Source organism: Varroa destructor, unplaced genomic scaffold, assembly GCF_002443255.2.
Source record: "Varroa destructor unplaced genomic scaffold, Vdes_3.0 BEIS01000007.1, whole genome shotgun sequence".
NCBI classification, from domain to species: domain Eukaryota; kingdom Metazoa; phylum Arthropoda; class Arachnida; order Mesostigmata; family Varroidae; genus Varroa; species Varroa destructor.
The window spans coordinates 38,240,626-38,264,839 of NW_019211460.1; the positions used below are offsets into that span (position 1 = coordinate 38,240,626).

Here is a 24,214-nt window from a genome sequence, read left to right on the forward strand (position 1 = left end):
AGTTTAGGCGTAACAGTAATCCGTAATAGCTTTAGTATTAGCATCTATTTGTTGTGGCAACGCAAGCACTTCCTCAACAGAAAGTAATGTCTAAAATAGTATATCTAACTAGCTATCCGAATGGGTAGAATATTCTTACCGTTGTATCCTATATGTTTACACAGAAACGCCACTTTTTGTCTTCCGCGATAACTCCGCATAATGGGTTCTACTTTAGGGCACCCATAACTCGACGCGGACGGGACGCTGAGCAGCATAATAAGCCATTTTTTTTGCTACGTTTAACTGAGACGTGGGATGCTAAAATGTCTCGAAATTGTTCGAGAGACTTCGTTCGAGACTGGCATCCATTTTCCCACTTGATCGTTGCCGACATCTTTAAAAGTTCTTACAAATAGTCCCTGTTGTTAAATTTGAACGATCTGCTCAAGCGAGTCTGTATCATTCAGATGATAATTATTGTTTCCAAGCGTGGCAAAATGCCCTCAAGTAGCCCGGTAAGCGATTACGTTCTCTCGCGTTGCTCCAGCATTGTTTCGACTTTAGCTGTAAACATCGTAGGCTGTAAGCCAACAGTAGATTCCCTCACGCTTTCTGCCATCAATTTTTCACGGCTAACCACGATGTATGACTTGCTTTCGAACCCAAAAAGAAGGCAACAGGTACATACAGCTCTTTCGGGTCACTGATAGTCACATAGATTGAATAAAATAAAAAAATGTGCACCTCACTATTAGTGAGAAAATTGGAAACAAACAAGGCTGTCCTTTTAATTTAATAGGCAAATGTCGTCGAGAACGATTTTTTGTAGTACGTTAAGTACAGATGTGAATGTTATTTATATCAGCCCACAGGTTTTTGCTCAAATAATGTTCTACAGTGTGATCTAAAACTTTTTTCCCGCACTGTCTAACTATTCTATAAAGAACTAGCTACAAACGAGAATCAACATTTCAATGTTCTTTGCAGTGCTTCTCTTCCAGCGAAATTTCATTACGAGACCAATTGGGCATAAGATAAAAAAACTATTGCCACTAAGTACCGGGGCGTAAACTGTACAACATACGTCACACAGCTCTCGATAAAATCCATGATTATAGGTACACTTTATGTTCGACATAAATGTTATGGGCAATGCAATACCATGTTTTGGTGTGCCTGTCGAAAATGATTCATTACTAAATCTGGAGCAGAATCTCTATTGCGAAACTGCTAGAATTATATCGGAATAACTGGCGATCCTCGTGGAAATACCATGGACATTTAGGCACGGTTTGCCGTCTTAACGAAACCGTTAATGGAACTATACAATATTTTATATTACATATTTTGTCTTTATTAACATGTTAAAATATTTATTTTTGTCGTCGAAAATCGTTATGGTATGCATAAAGTCATTTACTTTCTAATCAGCGGTCGCTGGCTTTTTGTCTGGACATAGGTTTTCTAGGTTACAATTAACCTGAAGCCTGGCATATTTGTCCCATAGCCATAGACCTGTTCGATATAGGTTGAAAATGATTTGTCGTTTTGAATAAAGTTTTTAACGGTCTCGTATAACCCTGATGCCCAATTGCGTGACAGGTAATGGGGCTGACGTTTCTTGCCGCCGGCACGAGTATTCCCGATTTGATCACTTCGGTTCTCGTGGCCCGGAAAGGGTTCGGCGATATGGCTGTTTCCAGCTCAGTCGGATCTAACATCTTCGATGTCGCCGTTGGGTAAGCAAAAACAAGTTCAGACAACGTCCGGCATAATGCAAAAAATTCATGTTAATTAAGACAGACTCATAGCCACGCCATAAGTATATAGCTTCAATAAGTGAATCCTTATCTAAATACTTTACCTATAATCGGACCATTGTTTTTGTTAGTAAAAGCTAATAGAGAAAAAGAGAAACGTGCGCCTGAATGATCAACTGACCATAGAGTTATATTAGCAGCATCCGAAATCTTGTCGATAGAGCTAGTAAATTAATCGTTCATTGTTCTAAGTAATGATAGTTTGCCACGTAAGGTCTTTAGATATTCTACGACCTTTTTTAAATGTGTAAAATTATCATTGAATTGTTGTCCCAGTTGAAAAATAAAGATTGTATCTAGTAAGAATGACAAGTTACGAAGCTCAACAAACTTAGATTTAGAGATGAAAGAATTTATTCACCGTGTACAAATAATATAATACATGACAAAGGCTGGGCGAGGAAGCGAACACACTCGATTGTTTCCTGGGCTGCTTTTTCCATGAAACAAACACATTACAACCGCACAGTTCTCGGCGCGGAAAAAGATTTATTCTATTAAAGCATCTGATAATAATAATAAATAAAATAAAATAAAAAATTTTCGACTCGATACCTTAGTAATAAATTTGTTAATAATTAAATTAAAGATTAGTAATAAATAAGTTGTGAATACTAACCTAACTTCTCCATTTCTAAAAAGGGATCTAAGGATGCAGCAACTCCCTATATAGAAAATAAGGCAGTTATCTACTAGTGCGACCTCTCGAGCGTTTACGCGCTACGGAACTGTAATAGTAGATCGTCGCTGTTTGTGTACTAATACAATTAGCGTATGTTTTTTTTCCGTGGTTACTACTATTACTATGATTTGTCCTTACAGCCTGCCGCTTCCGTGGTTCCTGTCGTGTTTGGTGTTCGGCCCAGTGATTGTAAGCAGTTCGGGCATGGCATGCTCCATCTTTATTCTGTTTATGATGCTCGTCTTTGTGATTGTGACGATCGCTATGTTCAACTGGAAAATGAACTTTGGCCTTGCTATGGTCATGTTTCTATTATATTTTATCTTCATCGCCTGTTCACTTTTGCTCGAATACGAAGTGGTCCGATGTCAAGATTTGGTGGCAGCTGTGACCGGTAACAAGGCTGCTGCTAAATAAAGCTATTTCAACGGGGCACTATCTGACCCCGCGTTGATGAGAAGAAAGCCACTAAACGTAAGATATAAGTTTGGTAACATTTGATATGTTCGTGTACAACCCAGCAGGAACAGAAGAGCGGATCCACACAACGATAATTAAACGCAAATGATAAATCAAATGAAGATTTTCCTTCAGCACAAATGTGTCTGACCCGAACGTGTCAATGATTGTGACCGCCGACGAAGCGGTGGCCTCCAATTGATCAGTTTTCTTTTGTTTTATTTTTAAAAGAAGTTCATTGTTTGCCAATGCTAAATGTATAGTAAATCGAAAAACAATGATACAATATTAAAAACACCGAGAGATTAAAGGCCGAGCAGGATGACGCGAACAGTTAACACGGAAACAATACAATAATAATGATACAACTCACCGAACTACATGAATTTTCCTAAGCTCCCGAACTGCAGAGTGCTTGACACTGTTATCTCCTGACGGAAGTGATATAATTTTGCATCCAATAGTCAATGCGTACTATTAACTAATTAATCAGATCATCGTTTCTGTAACGTATCAGTAGACGTCGAAGATCAGTAAAGATCATGTCTCCGACAAAACATCTGCAAACGTTTGCAAGCTCGCAACGTGTTTACGTGGCTGTCGATCTTTGTGAGTATGACGGGCTAATGATTGAAGCTCCTCTGAACATCAAGCCACCTACAAACAACAAGATTGATCAGACTAACCGTAATTTATCAACCGAGTAAGCTAGGACCAGTACAGCTATTATCAACTAAAAGTACTGCTTGTAATTAAAATAGAGGAAATCGGATCAAGGAAAAATCAATAATGATCAGAGTTATTACTCAGGCAACATGCTCCTTGGGGGGTCTCTCGGCACTGTTGGGTCTCTCTCTATGCCAAGTGGCAGAGGGGGACTGAACGAAAGAAAGTGCACCGAGGTTCTGTCCTACCAAACGGAGAACAGAGGTGGGCAAGCAATTCTGCTTCAACTGCCCGGCAGATCAAGACAACGAACCAAACCTATGACGAACAGAAAAAAACTGTTACCACTACTTCTGCCCTCTAAAAGAAAATAAATAGTAACGTAATAATAAAAACAATAGACAAACAGATAAAGAACGCATTACGAAGACTAATGAGTGAAGGACTGCGATGGGCTGAGTGTGATTTAAGATGGCGCCGCCTGCGTCAACTTTTGTATCCGATCGCGAACCACTTGAATAGCAAAGTAGATCGAAAATAAAAATGTGCCAGCATCATCATCCTGTGCGACATAATTAACAGGCACAACAGTAACAATGTCCAATGGTAAAATACAACGAAGATATAAACAATAATCGTCAAGCGATAGAAGCGAATTGCACATACACAGTAACACGCCTTAAGAACTACAGACGGTTAGTTCTTAATAATATCATGAGATGAGGTAATTATCACTGATAAATTTGCAAAGTTATATATATATATATATATATATATATATATATATATATATGATGATTGTTGAGCACCGAATTATTTCGGCTACAGCGCAATTCAAACGTTCTTCGACGACGGCTAAATAATAACTAGAAGAAAGATATGTATTATAGTACTATGTAAGACTGAAATATACACCAATTCATGTATATAAGACCGAAAACTCGATAGCATGAACTTAACACAAAGACGATGACAGTAACAGGACTCACGGAAGAACTAGAAGCGTTAACAACAGAGATAGATGAGGTAAGACCAACATTACGATCAATAGCTAATGGTCGCTTCGACCTCATTAGCAGCAGCGATACCAACGATCACCATTGTTAAAAGCAATACGAAGGATACGCACGTAACATCGAAAATATACGACGGCCTAATAATAATCTACGTAAGTAACGCTGGATAGCTCAATTGGCCCCATAACCCTACGCGAACACTACCCCGGTAGGAACGGTGAAGGTCGAGAAGAGCGTCACTGTATGTAGAAGACTAGCACCATTAGTTCGGCAAATCATTGCCCTTTGATAATTACCGGACGTGCACTTGGAAAAAATCATGCAAAAACCATCTGCGTCTAAGGAAGAGTGATCAAGTGAGACCCATAAGGAGAACGACGTAACGCAACATCGTCGAAACGTAATCAACGGAAAAACACGTTCAAATAAATACAACTCTAGCGAAGTTAAGAACGAACAGACTTGAAATAACAAGAACTACCAGTGAAAGTGGACAATTCGGCAGCAATAAGACGCGAGATCTCTATAGTACGGTCACCCTGTTACTGCAAAACTATTCTCCCTGTCGAGTATTAAATGCATCGCTTTTACCAACAAATAATAATTGTATGGCGCGATTCTACCACGACTAATAAAACGTGTTTACCAGCGTTGTGAGTTGACTGTCAAGGCTCACTTAGGAGTCCGTTTTCATGATGAAAACAAGACAGGAAATTTGTGCGCTCTAATCATACATACAGTCGAGATTCGTGTGTGCTTTAGGTAGCGAAAAAGGCTAGCAAATGAGTAACATAAACAACTATAAACACCGGAACAGCTCTGCAACAGCAACTGCGCAAGACAGAACATTGTAAAAATGGCAGAAACATATAATAACAGCAGCAGCGTGGTCCGCAATAGAACAAAATAACAACAAAAAGCAGTTCTTATGAAAATCATCAAAAAAAAACAAGGTCACCTAAAGGCAGAAGGCAGTGTAACAGACCTACTTCAAAGACGGGAGCGTCGCAACAGAACTTTACAAATATAATATGTACCCTAACACAGAAAGACATAAAGACGACAAGAATATTAAGAGCTTACAGATAGATGTACAGGCTAAATCGAAGCTTTCTTTCTTGTAAGCTGAGTGTCCGCAATTCAGTAAATACGGCAGACAGCGTCTAACAAAACATGATTTGATATATTATTTCCAATAGACGTAAGTGCACACATAAGGTGAATGTAATTTTAGACAGAAGCCGAACAGATTATCCACAGCAATGAGGTTCTAGACAATTCTACTAAAAAAAATAAACTAAGATAAGCACCGAATGAAAGACGAACGAAGCCGGAATACGAAGATAACAATATGGTGTGCTAATGATACGACGACGATAATGATTATGACAATCTTTTGCTATAATATGATTGTCGTTTTAAATAGATTCTTCTAGAAGAAGGAGAACGTCGTATCCATATGACGCCGCGACCTGGTCCACGGTTGAAAGCCGAATTGTTTTCTTGGCCTGATGCCCTTTGTTTTTGCTGCTTGTTGTCCTGTCAAGGAAACGAGCTAACGCGGATCGGCTAAACCGCTGGTCGCGTCCAACGAGTACAAACAACTGTGTTACAACCAATATTACTGAGAGGTGATAATAACAATAATAATAAAAATAATAATAATGCTAATACTACACATAAAATAACTTTTAACTGAGGAACAACCGTACGACAAATATTAATGACTGAAAGGCACAACGGAGAGTGTAAGGGAACGACATAAGCAAGCAGCAACCTACAATGAAGCAGTTCAGCCCCTCCTAAACCTTGTCCTAACTCGTTACCTGCGCCCCAAGCGCTCGAGGGAAATGACGAAGAGTAATGAAAATGAACTAAATTGCTTGCAACAAGCCTCTGAAAACTGGCAATGCTGAACCGGGTCACAATTGACAAAACCTCAATTCATAAAAAAAAAAAACAAGTCATATCAACGTTTGCTCCGCCAGTGCGCGACTGAGTTACCGACACTCTAACACGGAATACATAATGAGTATATATAATATTAACTGGACGACTTTATAAAGGCGTTATGATTTCTGTAGCATTATAACGTTTTGGACTTTTTCGAATGTTTTATATTTCTGTGCTGTTCGATCTTCCTCATTATTCCTCCTAGGACAACCATTAGATATTCACTACTATTGCTAGCAAATTATGAACGCTACGAATAGTTTTTGTTGCGTCCAAGTTAATTGCAACAACAGGCCTAGACGCGTACTATAATAAATGCATACACTGCATTAACCAAAGAGAAGCAGAAATGAAGGTTCCAACACTAAAATGCCCATACCCAAACCAATATACAACAGCCTACGTCAGCAAACCACGAACTTATATGGAATTAACAAATGCTACTGAGTTTTTGTCTTTAACTTTCAATAACAATGGCCAGACTGCGGCCGGCCAGGCCATCAGGCCGGTCAGGATGTTACCAACAAGCGTTAAAATTTAGTAGTAATTGTACGCTTAGTAACTGAGCATCGGTAACATCATCAGGACCTATTTACGGTGTAAAACTAACTTCTGATTTTAATATTGCCTATCGTCCATAGCTCAAATCAATGACTAAGACTTACTTGGTATTTCTAGATTTAATACTGATAGCTGATTGCTACGTTGAATATTGTACCGTGCCTAAATTATCGGGCAACAGCATTTTACCTTTTATAAAGAAGCGAATTTTGTTAACAATGAGGCACGTTTGGTCCTGAAAATTATCCGAAGTCCCGACGTTGAAGGATGCGTCTTTCGTTTATTGGACGTAACTACAGCTTTACGTCCAGCCGAAAGGTCATTTGTCTTCGAGCGACGGCGGGTAAAAAGTTAATATTGCTGCGATATCGACTAATTCTGTATCGTTTTAACAAAAATCAATAATACTTGTATGTATCGATGCCGCCCACGTACCCGTCGTCGTCTGTAACCTGGCATCTAACTCTACGTAAGTCAAATACTCTAGAAATAACTTTCAAGTGAAAAATCAACTCCAACTATCTACAATACTACCAACTATCGACCAAGCTGTCCAAGAAAGGTACTTATTCCCTCTTCTTCAATGCACTAACCATATAAATGTACTTAAATTATCTAATACAACCTGTCTACAGTTATTGCTTACTTGCCGCAAACAGCGTGCTAATGAGATGACCCATGCCCACGTCAACTGAACCAACAATATATTCCAGCGAATGATAAATATTTCGTCGTGCTTCTCGACCAGGGAGACGTGCAACGAATGTATTGTACGTAGGAATAACTAGAACTGAGCTTGGTACACGATCGCCCGTAGTCCGAAATTGAACCCTGCATGGCTGACGACACGATCTAATGTTTTCGTCTGGCAGCCATAGACAGCTGGGCTACAGTGTAACCTCCGATCCCGTGATCGTAAGCCTCTCTAATCATCGTAGATTTTTCTGACCACACCATAATCCGTGATGTTAGCTCGTTTGGCTAAGCGAACACACGGTTATTGTCATTTGCTACATTGTCTTCCTCGCGCTCATTAAATCCGTTCTTTTAATCGTCGTCGCGTAGGTCTGCACAAAATAAGGGCGCCTTTACGCGATTTCCGTTTAATCACTCCATTTTATCATTCAGCATTAACTTCATCCGTTGTCCGCACCCGTTCCCCCGTGGTCGCTCTATCTACAGCAACGATCAAGATAGGCCAAAACAGACAAAATCACACCCTTTGGATCGCTCGTTAACCCTCCATGGCGCCTCGTCTTTTTCGACATTGATCGTTCTTCGACAAATAACCATCAGAAGTGCTTCCATCTCAGCTTGGCAGTCGATGTTGTCCAGCGGCGCTGGACAAGCGAGAGATCTTTACATGATCCGCTTAATAAAAAATTGTCACGTTATTATTAATTCGGTCGACTTGCTCCTCTATGACTGTAGACGAATCCTTTCGAAACGAGCCTACAGGAGAACACTTATGACGGAAATGATGTTCTATGACTTTCGTATACCGTTGGTGCGCCCGGTAGAAACGCTACGTCCTTTATATTGAAATTGCTCTAATAAGCCAATTTTAAAGAAACATATCGTCTCACTTATAGCCAACCATATTCAAATGCGTATATATGTATATCACTTCATCATCATAGTTATTATTGTACTATTATGCTATGAGAGGTTAGTTGTAGCAGTTGAATGAGAATAGTGGGGACCTCGAGAACAGTGGTACAATATATGTTAATGCTTTAACGAAGGGCGACAGTTACAGGATTAGATTGCATTGTCCTAATCTGAGAAAACACTGTATTTTCTTTATACACACAAACTTATACTACTCTGACCACCTAAGCTGCGAACTCGAAAACGTACCTGTTTTCACTCGCAGTCAATATCAACGTCTGACAACTATTCAGACGGACTATTCCTTTTACCTTAAATGCGGCAGTAAACCTTCGAATGGCTAGAATTACACAAAGTAATCACAATTATATAATAGTTTCTCAACTGAAGTCGATGCATAAATATTTTATAATAAAGAAATTCTCAAAGGCTATTGAGTCAGGTCAACTAAAAACATTTTTAATCTATGCTTTAACGTTGAGCTGTGTCGTCATCGACGGCTTGTTGAACGTTATCTACTGCCAATGATTGCCATTCTTATCTTATACCCGCTGTCGCCGTTTCCGTCTGTAAATTGGTTATTCGTTCCTAATTCGCGCGGAGGGGCCGCCATTCAACGTCGTGCAGATTTTTCGAATCCGAATTCAGCCTACGTACTTTAAATTCGGACATACCTCGCGTGTCCATCGGCACACGGAACTACACCACAGATTGCAAACCTCGTGCTATTTAAGCGTCATGGCGTCGCGTGTGACCTTTCACGAATCACACCAAATCTGCGGAACAGAGCAGCTAGCTGTAGAGGCAGGCCCAGCTACAACAGCAATCAAAACTCAAAAAATTAGATAAAACAAATATCCATATGGCAGGCCGATCATCAAGTGCTACGATCACACGGCAAAGCCACTCCGGTCGTGCTACCTACGACGCGAATTAACTCACTAAAAAACAACAATAACATTTATATAAAAACGGCGAAAACTAGGCATGATGTGCCGCATTTACGGGAACTCTTTAGCTATAGTAAAAATAATGCGTTATAAGGAACATCCATATTTGCGAAGTGTCTTCCTGAACTGATCAGGCAAATTATCATAGTATACAAAAACAAACCGCGAAAAAGCTGTGTTTATCGATGACATTAGTGCTACAGACTTATCCTGAAGCAGTTTCCTCCACGAGGCCAAGTAAGGACTCGCAGAAACTGCTATAAATGCCGCGTTAACGCACGACATGACGAGAGCCCACTAATCATTGGTAGCTTGATTGACGTCTGTTCTGCTTGACCCTCATATTCAATCTTATGATTCTGGCTGTCTTTTCTACGGGCTGTAGTACCTGAGCTGCTGCTACAGTCGCTGCTGGTTAGTACGACTCATCTGCTAATGCTGCCGATATATGGGTAAACTAATATATATATATATATATATATATATATATAGCGATAATAACGGTGATGCCAGTAACCAAATACTTGATAATAACGCCTACATAGAGGCTGAACGGTGATAATAACTACATCAGTCTACATAGACATATAACTAAATATCCATATTTATGTAGAAACTTAATAATAAAATACAATTTTGGACAACTTCGGCACGAAGAATAAATATAAAGATTATTATATTATGCATACCCTTCATAAACATAATACTAACAGTTACACCATCGATAATAATAAACGAGAAGATCTTAGTCGCAATTAATCAAGAAATCTGTTAATTCAAAAAATAATTACAACTGTTATTATACTTGTGCTACTAACACTTGCTGATAGCACAATGGTTATAAAAGCTATATCAATAATTACTATCATACTATTAATACCTACGATGTTTATGTATGAACATAAGTAGGGAGTAGCCCGGAAGTAGGTTATTATGATGCCATAGGTGTGACGGAGAGACAACGTTAGGGAATTGATGCCGAGTTCAGGCGTTGTAGAGGTCCTGTAAAAGCTTGTTATAGTAACTAATGAGTGTCCTTTCGTGCGCTCGTTGTTAACTACTAATGGGCTCAGAGCAGGCACAAAATGGCCTCAATGTTGACCGGCCTTGGACACTAGGTCGGCGTAAACGTCGAAAGGTCCGCCCAACGCCACACGGCATAGGTATCCTGAAAACCTGCAACTATTATAGGTCAGTGTGACCACGAGCGCTATTATTATTATAATTATAACTGAATAGTTAAAGTACATGCGAGGAGATCATGAGCAATGTACATAGAAGACTGAAAAACGTATTCCACAAAAGAACTGTTTCTTTCATCAGGATTTTTCTGCGCACTAATTGCGAGTACGCCTACAACAATAAAGGACAACAATATCGACGCGAGAAAACTGAACGCTACCGCTTTTGTTGTTTGTCGTTAATATTAATAGGCAAAAAACCGACAACTGTTAGTAGCAGACAAACGAACTAAAAAAATCGCTATTTAATTGAAATAAGTGAATCATATAGCAACGCCTAAGTCTCCATAGGCGCCATGCTGTGAATTAATGATTACATATGTGTTTTCGATTATGATTGCAGTATGTACTAACCATTGTGTAGGTGAAGCATTCTATCATTTCAATAAATTTTACACACAGAAAAAAAAACTATTTTCACATCAATAACAGGGCCCTGAGTGGATCAGTAACGGGTAGCAATCCTAAATGTCATTATTATTATTATGATCACAGTGATAGTAATGTTTACTGTATTATTACACACAATCAAGCTAGTGAAGGCGCTTGTTTTTTGTTTCGGCTTGTTTCTTGCGTATGGCGTAAAGATCGTGTCCACAAAAAGGTCTATACGAGCTCTGAATACGACACATAGGTTTTATTGTGGCAATTACTAATGCCGGAAAAACGGTTGAGCATGAAAGCAATTAGCGCTGATTGCGTCAAGCACCTCGATTATAGTCCACTTGATAAGTTATCGAAAGATCGTTGGACGGACCCTGGACCTTTACTTCTTTCGCAACGACAGCACACAATTTAGTGTTGACTAAGACGGCGACACTTAATATCAATGACAATGAGGAGAAACTCAATAGTAACTCACAAAAGTAACGCTTTAAGATTTAGTCCTTGCTATGGGCCTGGAAGCCTTGGAATGAATGTAAACATTAGCTCCTTACGTGGTCATAACCATAGCTATCGGAAATGTGATAGATACCTAGGTTGGTCTGTATTGGTAGAATTTTACATTAATACCTTAACTCGCTGTTGAGACTTGCATTTCCTTCACACATTTTAAGCTAATTCCTGTTTCTTGCTCTTCAAATGCCGATACGCTTCTCTCCATCGTCCAAACTGTGAGAGATATTCAAATAGCAAGATAGAATGTTAATTCTAAATTTGCAACACTTATCGATATATACGATATATAGTCAACATCAATTAGACGGAACTCGTTCAATTTCCGCCTGAAATGTTTATCGGTAGGTAACAGCTTGATGTGCATGGCAAAAAAGCACATCACAGAGCAAATATATAATTAACACCAGAATTACACTATTACTGTTGTTACAATTAATGCTACGCCGCTTTTCATGAACTCATCATATAGGTTACCACCTATTAGTTCATTAGATACTGTTCAAAACAGTCGGCAGTGATAGATTCAGCAATGGATTACGTTGGCCGCCAAGAAGCTCTCACTCATCTAAAACGCAGTTAGTTAAGGTGACCGTTGTCATTTGGCGAGAACATCAACCTCATTCCGTTTACTGCCGACATGGACGTGTGTGTTAGAGCAATTTTATCTTTGCGTACGCCCTGTCGAGAACACGTCCTCTTAAATTGCCCTTCACCTAAGATTAAATCTTCATCATCATTTTTCATCAATGCCCCCTTAGCAACAACCCCTGATTGTATGTTTGAATTATGCACACCTTATTGGTTAGTCTCGATGCTACCTTGCAATTTTGCTCCATGACCCATTTGCCTGCTAAACTTCAGGACACGTTGTGGTCTAGGTTCGAATCCGGGCATAGACACACGGTTCATTTCATGATTAAAGCGATCTATCCGGTGAAACTCCTAATGGCAATGCTGGACGTAAAACTCGTAACATGGAGAGGTTACCTATGACCTTCTCTCCCTACCTTTTCTGGAAGGGCTGCAGAGTGGCCGATGAGACTAAATCGCCCCTCTGCGTTAGTGTCGTCTACGTAGAATAAGTTTTTGTAAATTTCACTTTGGCCTAACACCTTTTTCCGTTCAGCGCTTGAGCAACTTGCAAGCAAACGGAGTATTCATAACTCCAGATTGTAATTGTACGCTCGGTCTCCCAGGCAAGGAACAACAATGACAGTAACAACTTCAACGAGGGTAGCAAGCATGAGAACCGTTATTCCCATCCCAGCAACTTATCGTATCGGCATTGTCAAAACGATCGTTTTCTTTGTTTTTGTTGTCATATTCTTCGATAGAATAGTAATCGTCATAGACGTTTATGTCATGGCACAGTGATAACCCGAGCAAAGCAGTTAATATGATAAGTTAGTGGTACACTGTAGAAGTAGGATAACTATTTGGTGCGACCTAGAGGTGATTTATTCGGAAGCGGCCAGGCCGAGTTAAGCTAGACAAAATCGAGTACTAAATAGAGCGTCCTATTCCCGCTCAACCAATGGTCCAATGAGCATGTTTGTTCGGCCTTTATTGTTATTGAAACTCATTTAATGGCAAGGAAGTTAATAAGTCTCTCGTTTTCGTTTTCTAACGGACGAACCGGAGTGGTAAATTGGCAGGAGCGGCCGGGCTTGCGGTAGTTTTCTGACAAGTGCCTGTTACTGAAATGGATAGATAAGAGAGGTCGCTTGTTCTATATCACGCCGGCTGTACCTTATAGCAACTTGATAGTCAAACTATACTCGAATATGAATGCGTGGACCCCTCGACACTCAACATAGAATACATAAAGATACATACATACGTTTATGATTAAGGATGATGACATAGATACGGTGATGAAAAATAATGGTAGCAATGTATTTCGTTAATCTCTAGTGTAGCGAGAATCTTTTCACAAAGCGAAAATAACGACACACTACTATATCAAGTTATACCTAAACGACAATAACGAGGAGCACTGTTACATCAACAAGCAGAAACCAAATTGAAAGTGACACAGAGGCAATAATCAAGTAATTGATTTGAGTCAAGCTCGAAAGTGATTGACCATGACAGGCTCGCCGATAATAACATTAATTAGATTGTCATTATTATGCACAGGTGGTATTAAACAGGAGCCATCTTATAAATAAACAAACGTTGCACCGGCGTGGTAAAACCGTGATATTAATCAACATGTAGCGGAAAAATAAGTGCATGTGTTCAGCTTTAGCTGCACCCACCTGTATAATGTAACACGGTCGCATTGTAAAAGTGTACACCGATCTCAGTTTCAGCTCCCATGGCAGTTCTCGGAAGCAGTTAATAGCAAACGCACTACAACAAAACCGTAATCAAACAAAACTGCCAACGGGCATAATAAGCAGACGCAAATCGAAATTCGGTTTTCATTTAGATCATCGAACGATGGGAATAAGAAGTACTTCGAAAACTCGCAGGACACTGCCCGAACTCTATGATTGATTGTAGATGCTTACCTAGACATCCGGGAATTAATTCAAACTAAAACTGTTTAGATGTGCGACAATTAGCTAATAAGTGAATTGACATTAAACTTTAATGAGAGCTCACACAAAGGAGTTTATTAATAATTATAATGTCTAGGTGTCAAATAAGATCTTCTTCAAACAGCACCTATTTACAGAACTAGTGAATACCGTATTCAACAATACGCTTTTAGCTTTATTTTTTGCCAACAACAACAACAACAACAACCCAAATAATAAAACGCACTAATGCACGTATAGTAAGCCGCAACATTTTTTATAGTAATAAAAAGTAAATAAACGCAAAATGACAAATATCCAGGACGGAAACATGATTCCCAGTAAGTAAAAACCTATGATACATTAAGAATAAAATGATGAGCTTAATACGAATCACTATACTAATGACAGTAAATTAGCAAGAAGCGATAATTATTCAATAATAATAATAATAATAATAATAAATACGATATTATGGATCTATTAACAAGATAATATTAATTATAGGCGAATGCTAAGAGAATATTGAGGAGACTGACCCATAATGATGAAAGATGATGATAATAATAAAAATAGTATTAACAGTTCAATAATAATGAAAGAAAGAAAGAAAGTGAAATGATACGATAACGGGAAATGAGGTAGATGGTGATTGATGACGGTACGCTATGGGTGCGACTTAGCGAGGTTGGCGACTGTCCATGATTGTACATAGTTATTAGAAATGATGACGTCAAGTATCACGACGATGCTGAAACTAATAATAACAAGAGAAAGACATGTTGAACGATGATATTATAAAAATACTAATGGTTTACTGATTACTTAGTTGATCGATGATTTATTGATTAATTCGGTACGGGGATGTTCCGGATACCAATATTACTCGTCGAGGCTCGCTGAAATGAGATATATATGTATATAATATATATATATCGCAGCAAAAACTCAAAAAACATTGTCTAATGACCGAAAGGCGAAAACCGAAGACCCTACATTGAATTGAATGTTTGGTGTGACGATGGATGAATCGCCACGCGATTATTGACGGCGACTCCGACCCTATGACGTCCCCAAAACAACAACAAAAATGATTGCCATAATATTATTGCAATGACTATTCTTACGATTATTGTTACTCTATCGTATTATTAATAAATCATTGAATCGCACATCGGGTTGTATTTTATATATAGGTAGCTAAAAGAGGTACGGTATCTTTGTATTAGTGAACAAGAACAATTTTCCACATCATTCCTTTCTAAGTAACGGCTAGCTAGCCCAAATTAGGCTAATTTTACGCCTTTGTTTCAAATACAATAGATTTGAGAGCTTGCAAAATGCTATTCTTCGAAACGAACTATTTGTCTGAAACAGACTCTTATCAGTATTCATTACAACTGTATATGTATATAAATATCCAGATGTAGATTCTGGTAATAGCTGAAGCGGTACTGAGGCTCGTATAATAGCGCCTGCAAGGCATGAGTGTCCCTCGGAGCGTCGATACAAAAAGTCTCAAAGATATAAAAGATTTTAAGTACCTTACTTAAGAGAATTAAGGCCAAAGCTTGAGACATCATATCTTTGAAAAAGCCTTACGTATCATCTCAAAGGTGCCAGAAGGAAATGGAGTCACATTTGATAAATGCCCTCGTTTGAATAACGTCATCCTCGAGAACCCATAGTTTAGCTATTGGCAATTAGAAATAAAAGAAGTATAATATTTTCAATACACATCTCGACACGCAGACGATAAATATTCTAATATATCAGCTATGAGAATCTTAGCATACTGTTGACCCATGATTTTGGTGAAAAACGTATGCAGTAAAGAGTTTGTTTTTGTTCAAGGATATATAATTCTGAAAATTAAGAAAAAACGTGTTGTATTTACATTGTATTATTCATGATCATAAAATATGCCAATTATATAATATTTGTATATGTAGGTATGTCACTGTGTAGGTGATAAACAAGATTATGCCATTAGTTTCTTATCGACGTCTAATTTAAATAGATGGCCTCAATTTTAACAACCATGTAAAAACTGTGGCTGAGATTTACGCGATTGATATCGGTGACACATTAGATTAAAGGCATTCTCTTTTGTCGGCCATCTATGACCAAGCAGAGGAATACAGTCTACTGCGTCTATGTTCATACACGAACTTTATAGACACGTTTTGGGTAACGATTATATTTACAAAATATTGCTTGAGAAATCCAGCAATATTCTGAAGTGATCCGCTTTTGGAGGGCTATTTAAACGTTTTAGCACAGTAAAAAAAAGTACCCCTAAACTGATTAAATGAAACTGTATTCATTTCCGTAGAGATATACACTACACGACACGTGTGGTCCAATAAATAAAGCTCGATGTATAATTCTTTTTTCGCCTGTAATTGCTTCTTTGTGCCTGTATAATAGGAGGGTTGATCCAGAATATTTACAAGTAAAACGTTTATTTTTCTTTTCAGTAAAAAAGGCCGCTAAAGAAGTCTGTGCATTTCAAAATTAACAAGTACTTTGGACCTAAGAAAAGCGCACTTGGCGTAGTCCTTCAAAAAAAAAATGGCCGTCTGCTTCGTTTGAAGAAAGCAAGCTTCCTACATTGAACTGGCACCCAATTTATAGCAGTCCACTGTGCAAGATGCATCTAATCAATGGGAGATCAATAAAGCCAGTAATGTAACTAGACCATCCACGGTATAGCACACTGAGTCATTAGTCATCAATAACTGGACGACTGTGATGAGCCTTTATTAAGGACCTATAACCGGATCAAAACGCTCTTTACAACTGTCAGAATAACATATCGTACCTAACTGACCGCGGCATCTGCGGCACTTCAGCCGAAGTGTTGATTATGATGGGAGATTAAAAACAAGTTCTTCGTAGAAATAGGATTACACACATTGAAATTCCAGTAATTACGCTACATACAAGATCAGGGAATCCTTTTCTCTTAGAGCTTTATATGTAATGCAGAACTTCACATGAGAGAGATCTGCTCGCTTAAGCTCCAGTGCATGAACTAGAATGATGCACTATTTGCAGTGTTTCCTTAGGAGAACTAAAAAACAAGTTATGTATATTATTATATATAGATTATATATAGATAAATCATTATGTTACAAAATGGCAGCTAGACGACTCTACAGTCCAAGAGTCATCGAAAGCCAAATAAAAAGCATCTAAAACATAACGGTGCTCAGTTCCTTTTCATACGGATATCTCCCCAAATCGATTTAGCTGTTCGGCTATGAAAAAATAAAGTCATTCTTATGCCGAGCAACACTTTACATTTTAAGAACGTTTTATGTTGGTTCACACTTATCGTATTGTGAAAACTTAGTTGTGCTTAGCCCATGTTGTTTCCTATTTAATACAGTTGCCTGAAGGCTAACAAAATCCCTGTGGCGAGCCTAACCGTCGGGAGGAGCAAGTGTGGCACAAGCGAATCATTTAGGATTCTTCCCTGCAGGGGCTTTTGAAGCAGTTGCAGCCTTGGAGGATTTAGCGAAATACTAGTTAACAAAATAAATTTTGCCCGATTAAGAAAAGTGCCGATAATTTTATGTTATTATCATTTTCATTACATTATCAGTTAATTTAAAGTTTGTTCAAACGTACTCACAAACATTTCTCTTCACATGAGACAGTTCTATTCTTCTGAAATTCTGTTCTTGTCGCTTAGTGTTCAGCATAACTCATAAGAAGGTGCTGATAGTGAAATTTTATATAGAAGTACCATACTACTGTAAAATCATAGACAGAATTCTCATCACCTTCAAATTTATGTAAGAAGTATATTAAAATTTTGTGGATATCATTCATTACTATTGTATTGGAATACTGGCCAGTTCTTATTGCTTCTGAACTTGTTATCTTGAAGTTTTATCTAAGCAACAGTGTGGCTAAAGAAACAACTATTCCGATTTAGATTATATTTAAGTAATAACTTCGATACGTTCATCCTTTGTGTCTGTCTCTGAATCACGTTCAGGTCAACTTCAAGGAAGCGACACCAAAGACCCAGCAGCCTCCAGGATTGGCTGCGTGGGTCGAAAGCGGATTCTATCTTCTACGTTGCGCGTTAATCTCGTACTAATCCCGTTCAGACATTTTATTTTAATAAAAATTTCACAGAATCAATTCTGCTTTTAGCGTTTGTTGATATAGCTGCCCTGTGACAGAACAAAGAAAGCCCCTTTTTGACTACAAAATAGAAAAACCTTTTCCGCAGTTCATACTGAAACAATAACCAACTCGATTGGATTGAAATTGAAACTGTAGTAGCCGAACATGCGACGTCACATTGGGCTAGCAACGCGCGTCCAGTTAAACGATAATCCCGAATTTAAATATGTCAGTTTAAAATAGATACTCTAGTAGCGCCTCCTGTTTTGTCCTCGTAAGGATGCGATCATAACGTATTCGTCTACTAAACTTGATGGCACGTAAGACCACGTGGGCTTGAAACCGAGCGCAGACAAGGTTTGTGTTGGAAACTAGCCGTCTAATGGCATACGGTTACGCGAGTGGTACGGAAAACGCTTATTTAGCAACACCTTTTTTTGATAGGGAAATAAATTGTGGAAATTTCAGTGACTATATATCCATATTTTTATTCCAAATATATTTGAATATAGACCTAAATTATTTGTTTCCACCAAAACTGAAAAAAGGTACGGGCATGGAGCTTGTTCCTTTGAAACTTCGTTGGCTCTTTTGTAGACATATATTACACTACGTAGGCTTTTTAATTTTTTACGAAGTGCTTAAGTAATATGTTTATGTACGATCAGACACCGCCAAGGCAAAGGTTTACTTCAGAAAGGACACAGCTCTAACGGTTGCGCTTATTTCGACGAAGCTCACTGCGTACTGATCCTCATTTCTTCTCTTGATTTCGCATCGTTCCGAACTAACCTGGCTCCCCGCTAGAGAGCGCCACGAACGACACTACAGACCTCCTAAACATCGAACACATTTCGAATAAATATTTTATTCTGCTATTCAAATCTTTGACGTACTAAAAATCAGTTCCACCGATCTATTATTGAAAGCTTAAGCAACAAATTTTGGTGGCTATCTTTGTTGCGCCTTAATTTTGCGTAGTGTTGCACAGGCTTAAGTGATAATGTACTTTAAATGATCAATAATCTATATAATAATAATAATAATTTTTCACTTATAAAATGGCGGCGCTTCGGAGGTACAGAGTGATTATAAACTTGCAGGCCGACGTACGAACAAGCCTTTCGCTTCATAGCCATATAAGGGACGTTTTTTAGGGGCACTGCGTAAGAAAACTAAGAATTTAGAAATACTGATAATAGAATAGATAGTAACACGGCAGTTATACATTACATACGCATTGTGCTCACCTTAGAAGGCCGAACCTTGGTGACAACTCACTACACAATCAAGATATGAAAACTAACAGATAAATTAATGTTTGATACGTATACTTTAATGACGCTGAAACTATTGTGATGCAATGATGACCTTTAACATAAGGTTACGAAAGATAACAGGAAAAGCGTAATACATTGCGCGGCGAAAACAGTTCCTCGGCTAACGCGCTGACAATGAGATGACGCCATATTTCACGCTGCCGGTCGGTTCAACGCTGCTTTGCCATTCAAATGAGATGTCTCCTGCAATTTTTACACTTCTTAATATACATATTTATATATTTGGAATTGAGCCTGATCTTGATTTTTACGTATTTTACCATCCAAAACACAACCGTGTGTGCATCTGTACAATAAGATTAGCTCACAAGGTGCAGCAAAAGGATCTTATAGAGAGACAGCAGTGAAGCATATTCTCTTCCGTAGATAGCTAAGAGCAGCATTGATGCCGTAGTGCGGTTTTCTTATTGTCTTCCGTACGGTACCCTGACAGTAAACTCAGAGAATCCGCCCTCGCTGTTTAAGGAATCGCAAACACTGTAGAAAAGGCTAAATTAATTGGATATGTTAAGGCCGCAGCCAGCTAGCTCTTAGCGCTAAATGTCTCTATTAGCATTAGGATGTATTACGTGTAAGCTCATCATTGCCGTTTCTGTTAGTACGGTTGTTGAAACGCACACGGTTCTCTTAAACGCTGGGCCAGTTCGTCTCGAAGGTTCTGCAAATATGGGCAGCTTTTGAGGGTTGATGAGCTGAGAAATCATCGAGAATTAATTATTACAGCCTGCTGCTGCTGCTACTGCCCATCATCCGCACCTACAGCCGACCTCTAAGCTGTTCGCCTTTCTAACTTGTGCCAGCAGCAACAAGAGTGGTGGTAAAGTGACTGCTAACGTCTGATCGTTGCTCCTACTAGCTGCTAATAACGGCCTCAGCAGTTCCAGCGGCTCTTGTCCGTCGATAAGCCTGACTCTGTGCTTGACGTACGACCGAACGATGCGGCACGAAAAAAGCAGGCTTATCATGCAACAATTTTTGTACCGTTTTAGATGCCGCTTTACGAGCACATCAACACATCAACGCGAACTGCATTGGTAATGGGACTGAAACAAATTCGAGACCTCCTCGGAACTTCGCTCAGCACTAGCACCTTGTCAGAGAGACAGGAAAAAGTAGATATACTAAATGAAACGCATTTTCGCACAATACGCTGAATGTGGAAAAGGTACGTTCTTGATTGTTATGATGGTGAATAGGATAAAGGACGTTTCTCGACGTATATATGTATATGTGCAAGGGTAGCAAACGAACGCATTTCGCCTTCGGCCTGGCCGTCAGCGGCACCAGGTGGTAGCAGGCAGACCAACTACCGGTTTGCTTGTAATGACTCTAACCACGCCCTCTCTAATGGGCGCAAAGAACAATATACGTACGCTCAGAGGCAACACACACCCGCCAAGACACGCTCGCACATACACCGACAGAGACCCGCAGACAGGCGCGATAGTTTACTAGTTCACCAAAAAACACAAAGAGAGCGATTGGTCCTGCTAAACCTCATTTGTGTTGGAAAGGATGAGTCCGTATGAGAGGCGTCCCCTATCTGCAACTGTATGTGCCAGTCTTGACACATGATAGATTGCCGTTGAGACGCATACGTTTAACGGATGTTCCTAAGTGACTTCACTCCGAAAACGTGAAAAAGCGACAATCGCTCCCAAATAGGCGTAGCTGTTTCGGGTGGCTTCAATCGTGCTAAATATTATAGCTACGTTGCTTCTCTACGATTACAATGCACGTTGACCATCTTTCAATACAACAATGTGCCTGTTCTTGTCTTCAGAAAGAGAACGATGAGTGGATTTGGCGAAAAGCTGTTTGCGGTGCTTTACATGCCCAACCCGTTCTATCTGCCTTTGCCAGTTCGCTTGGAAACGTATCAGACGCTCAGCCCAGACACCGTATAATTTACCTCGTTTAGTTATGGTCTGTAGATGGCTGATGCGACTCAATAAGCCTTATGAACTAGGCACACTTTGCTTATATGCTTGCATTTGGTGCTTCCCGTTCGGTTGTCAGCTCGATATGAGTACAGTCCATCGTGTCGTATCAAAAGGCGGTGGTCGAGGTATCCAAAAAGCATTATAACAACCGAGATACATCCTAAGGAGAAATTGAAGAAGGCGTCTAACTAGTACGGGGCAGTGAGTCCATTGTCGATTAGGGAGGTTTAAAATTGAGAGTGGCACGATATCGTTCAAAGCTCCACCAGGTCATACGGGCGGTGCGTCAGTGTATTTCCGTGTGGGTGGCTTCGCTCAGTCAACCTAATGTACCGCAGACCGAAGTGCTTCATCTAGTCTCGCTTGGGTGACCACTTCATCGGCGATATCATGTCCATGCCCCTCGACCTAAGTACTTAATGCAAACGTTATGCCTAAGCGAAGTCTAAAGCCACTTGAAAGCAAGCGATTTTGTGCCAATAGGAACCTTACTACTGACTAGAGCCGTTTGACACGATGCACTGCTAGTAGTTTCCAAATCACAGCCGCAATAAATCTGAAGTAAATCACGGAAGTAATAAAGTCTGTGAGCTTCCACTTTAAATGGTCGCTACTCTAACTATCCATGCTTTTAGTATCCTAACGATGTTTAGCTTCACACACCAAACGAAATTCATTAAGTGTTATGGTGGTGCCGCGTAAACCGCTTCAATCCTATATATATATATATATAGCAGTTGAATGTAGATCGGGTTTTACGATATAATATTTCATATCATATAAGATCGTTGCGCAGATACCTCAACTACATTTCTTGTGCTTCATTCGTGTTCTAGAAGTGTCATTCCTCCCGGTCATGTTTCTTTAATATAACTACTATTAACTTCAACTACAACTTCGATTCGGGACCTAACTTCTTCCAAATATTACTCCTTGAATTTTGATATTGGCAGGTCTCAACTCGGTTCAATATCAATTCACTCGATTCACGAATTTAAATTTTACATTAAAAGTCGTCAACAAATCCAAAAGTGCAAAAGCTAAAAACGCCCTAAAGGCTCAAAAGCAGCACAAAAGGCCCACAAAGATAATCTTTGGAGCTTATTTGAATGACCAAAGCGGCAGTTGATATTGTCCTTTCTAAGAGAGCCGTTCATTTCTGTACAGAAGGTTTAGGTACATCAAAAAAGGCTTTTCGCGCCATTTTGAAAGACTTCCAATTGCTTTTGGAGTTCTATGGAGGATCCCCCAATTCACCTCATGGAAGTCTTCCTTGAATTCTCCGGAACACACGTAAAACTGGCAAAAGCGTCATTTGTTTCCAGCAAAAAAAAAATTTATTACTTTTTTATTTTTTATTTACTCTTCCAGATAAAAACTATTGGATACGAGCTGACCTGCACTCAAAGTTCGAAAGCGACACACTGTTTTTCGCCATGATGAAATGGTTCTTCTGTTTGAGAAAACCACGGCTCGCTCCTGATACCAGCAGTAGCGGACGAGTGCAAGCCAGTTCCGACAAATAGTCAACGGATGTTTGTCCGAATTTGACTGTCCCATCCTACATACATCGATACAATCTATAATATTGGCGCGTGGATACATGGAATCATGTTGTAAAACCTAGTTTATCCGAAACCTTTGTTAAAGGAACAAGTTGACAATATACTTTTTTCCAGCTTTTCGGACTTCTGAGTACAATGATTCACCAAAAAGGCAGAAATATGCAAGGTTGAAAACATATAAGATTACTATCATCAGCTTGAAGTCTGAGACCTTAAAGATTGCTGAACTGAAATATTATTATTGAAAACTTAGGCCACGATTTCACACATGGGAGCTCGTTAAATGCTGTATAACTATTTCAATGAAAGATGGTGATTTCGTCCCAGTTATCAACGAACTACGCTTGACTGAGAGAAGGCTTACCCCTTTGGTTTGCATATGTTCCGACGTTGTAAATTGGCTGTCAGTCGGCCTTCAGGTCTTGCAGCTTAAAAATACTGTACACCTAAATATCTACGTCCGCGATAGAGAATCGCAGTGCGGCATTCTGCGCAAGGTAAAGGCCAGTGCAGATTGCTCCCTCTCCAAATGTCATCGTCATTGTCAGTGGAAGGACGGGGCCTGCCATAGATACCATCAAGAGTTTGTTGTCTGGTAGGTGAACGCCGTTCACTTTCATTCTGTCCTCCATCGATAGCATCTTGAAGGATGCCGTATTTGTGCAGTTTGCCACTTCGTATCAGCGTCGTCAGTACGAAGATAAGGAAAGACAATATACCAGCAAAAGAGCATCACAGGGCTACACTACGAACCGAGGCTTTTTTTAGTACTACATATATGAGTGCTTTTGATTAACGTGCTATTAAGAGAAGTTCCGATGCACGAAGGCTAATTTTATTGCTGAACAAACAGGAAT

General features: G+C 39.3%; 2 protein-coding genes and 1 long non-coding RNA gene across 7 annotated transcripts in view; 1 reads left to right on the plus strand and 2 right to left on the minus strand.

The window, feature by feature from the left end:
• LOC111254632 (uncharacterized) overlaps positions 1-12,054 on the minus strand; it is a 160,445-nt gene extending 148,391 nt beyond the window's left edge. Inside the window, exons 1-2 of one of the 2 annotated variants that reach the window (XR_015317477.1) lie at positions 11,956-12,054; positions 140-3,600 (exon numbers count right to left, since the gene is read on the minus strand). Coding sequence is in view for 1 of the 2 variants with exons in the window: in XM_086975401.1 (XP_086831527.1) it covers positions 11,956-11,993 (38 nt within the window). In the remaining variant the exon portion in view is untranslated. The remainder of the gene's footprint in view (positions 1-139; positions 3,601-11,955) is intronic. The other variant, XM_086975401.1, reaches the window with a different exon arrangement.
• The window catches only part of Nckx30C (solute carrier family 24 member Nckx30C), a 129,499-nt gene extending 110,514 nt beyond the window's left edge, over positions 1-18,985 (plus strand). For 3 of the 4 annotated variants that reach the window (XM_086975396.1, XM_086975395.1, XM_086975398.1), the window contains 2 exons: positions 1,585-1,721; positions 2,625-15,538. In XM_086975396.1, coding sequence (XP_086831522.1) covers positions 1,585-1,721; positions 2,625-2,901 — 414 coding nt within the window. In that variant the 3' untranslated portion in view covers positions 2,902-15,538. Of the gene's footprint in view, positions 1-1,584; positions 1,722-2,624; positions 15,539-18,375 lie in introns of those variants that run through there. The other variant, XM_086975397.1, reaches the window with a different exon arrangement.
• Positions 18,972-23,901, minus strand: LOC147754680 (uncharacterized). The gene is made up of 3 exons (XR_015317478.1): positions 23,722-23,901; positions 19,924-20,032; positions 18,972-19,345 (listed from the first exon to the last, which is right to left on the minus strand). It is a non-coding gene; the product is annotated as an uncharacterized LOC147754680 (long non-coding RNA).
• Positions 23,902-24,214: the final 313 nt, after the last annotated feature.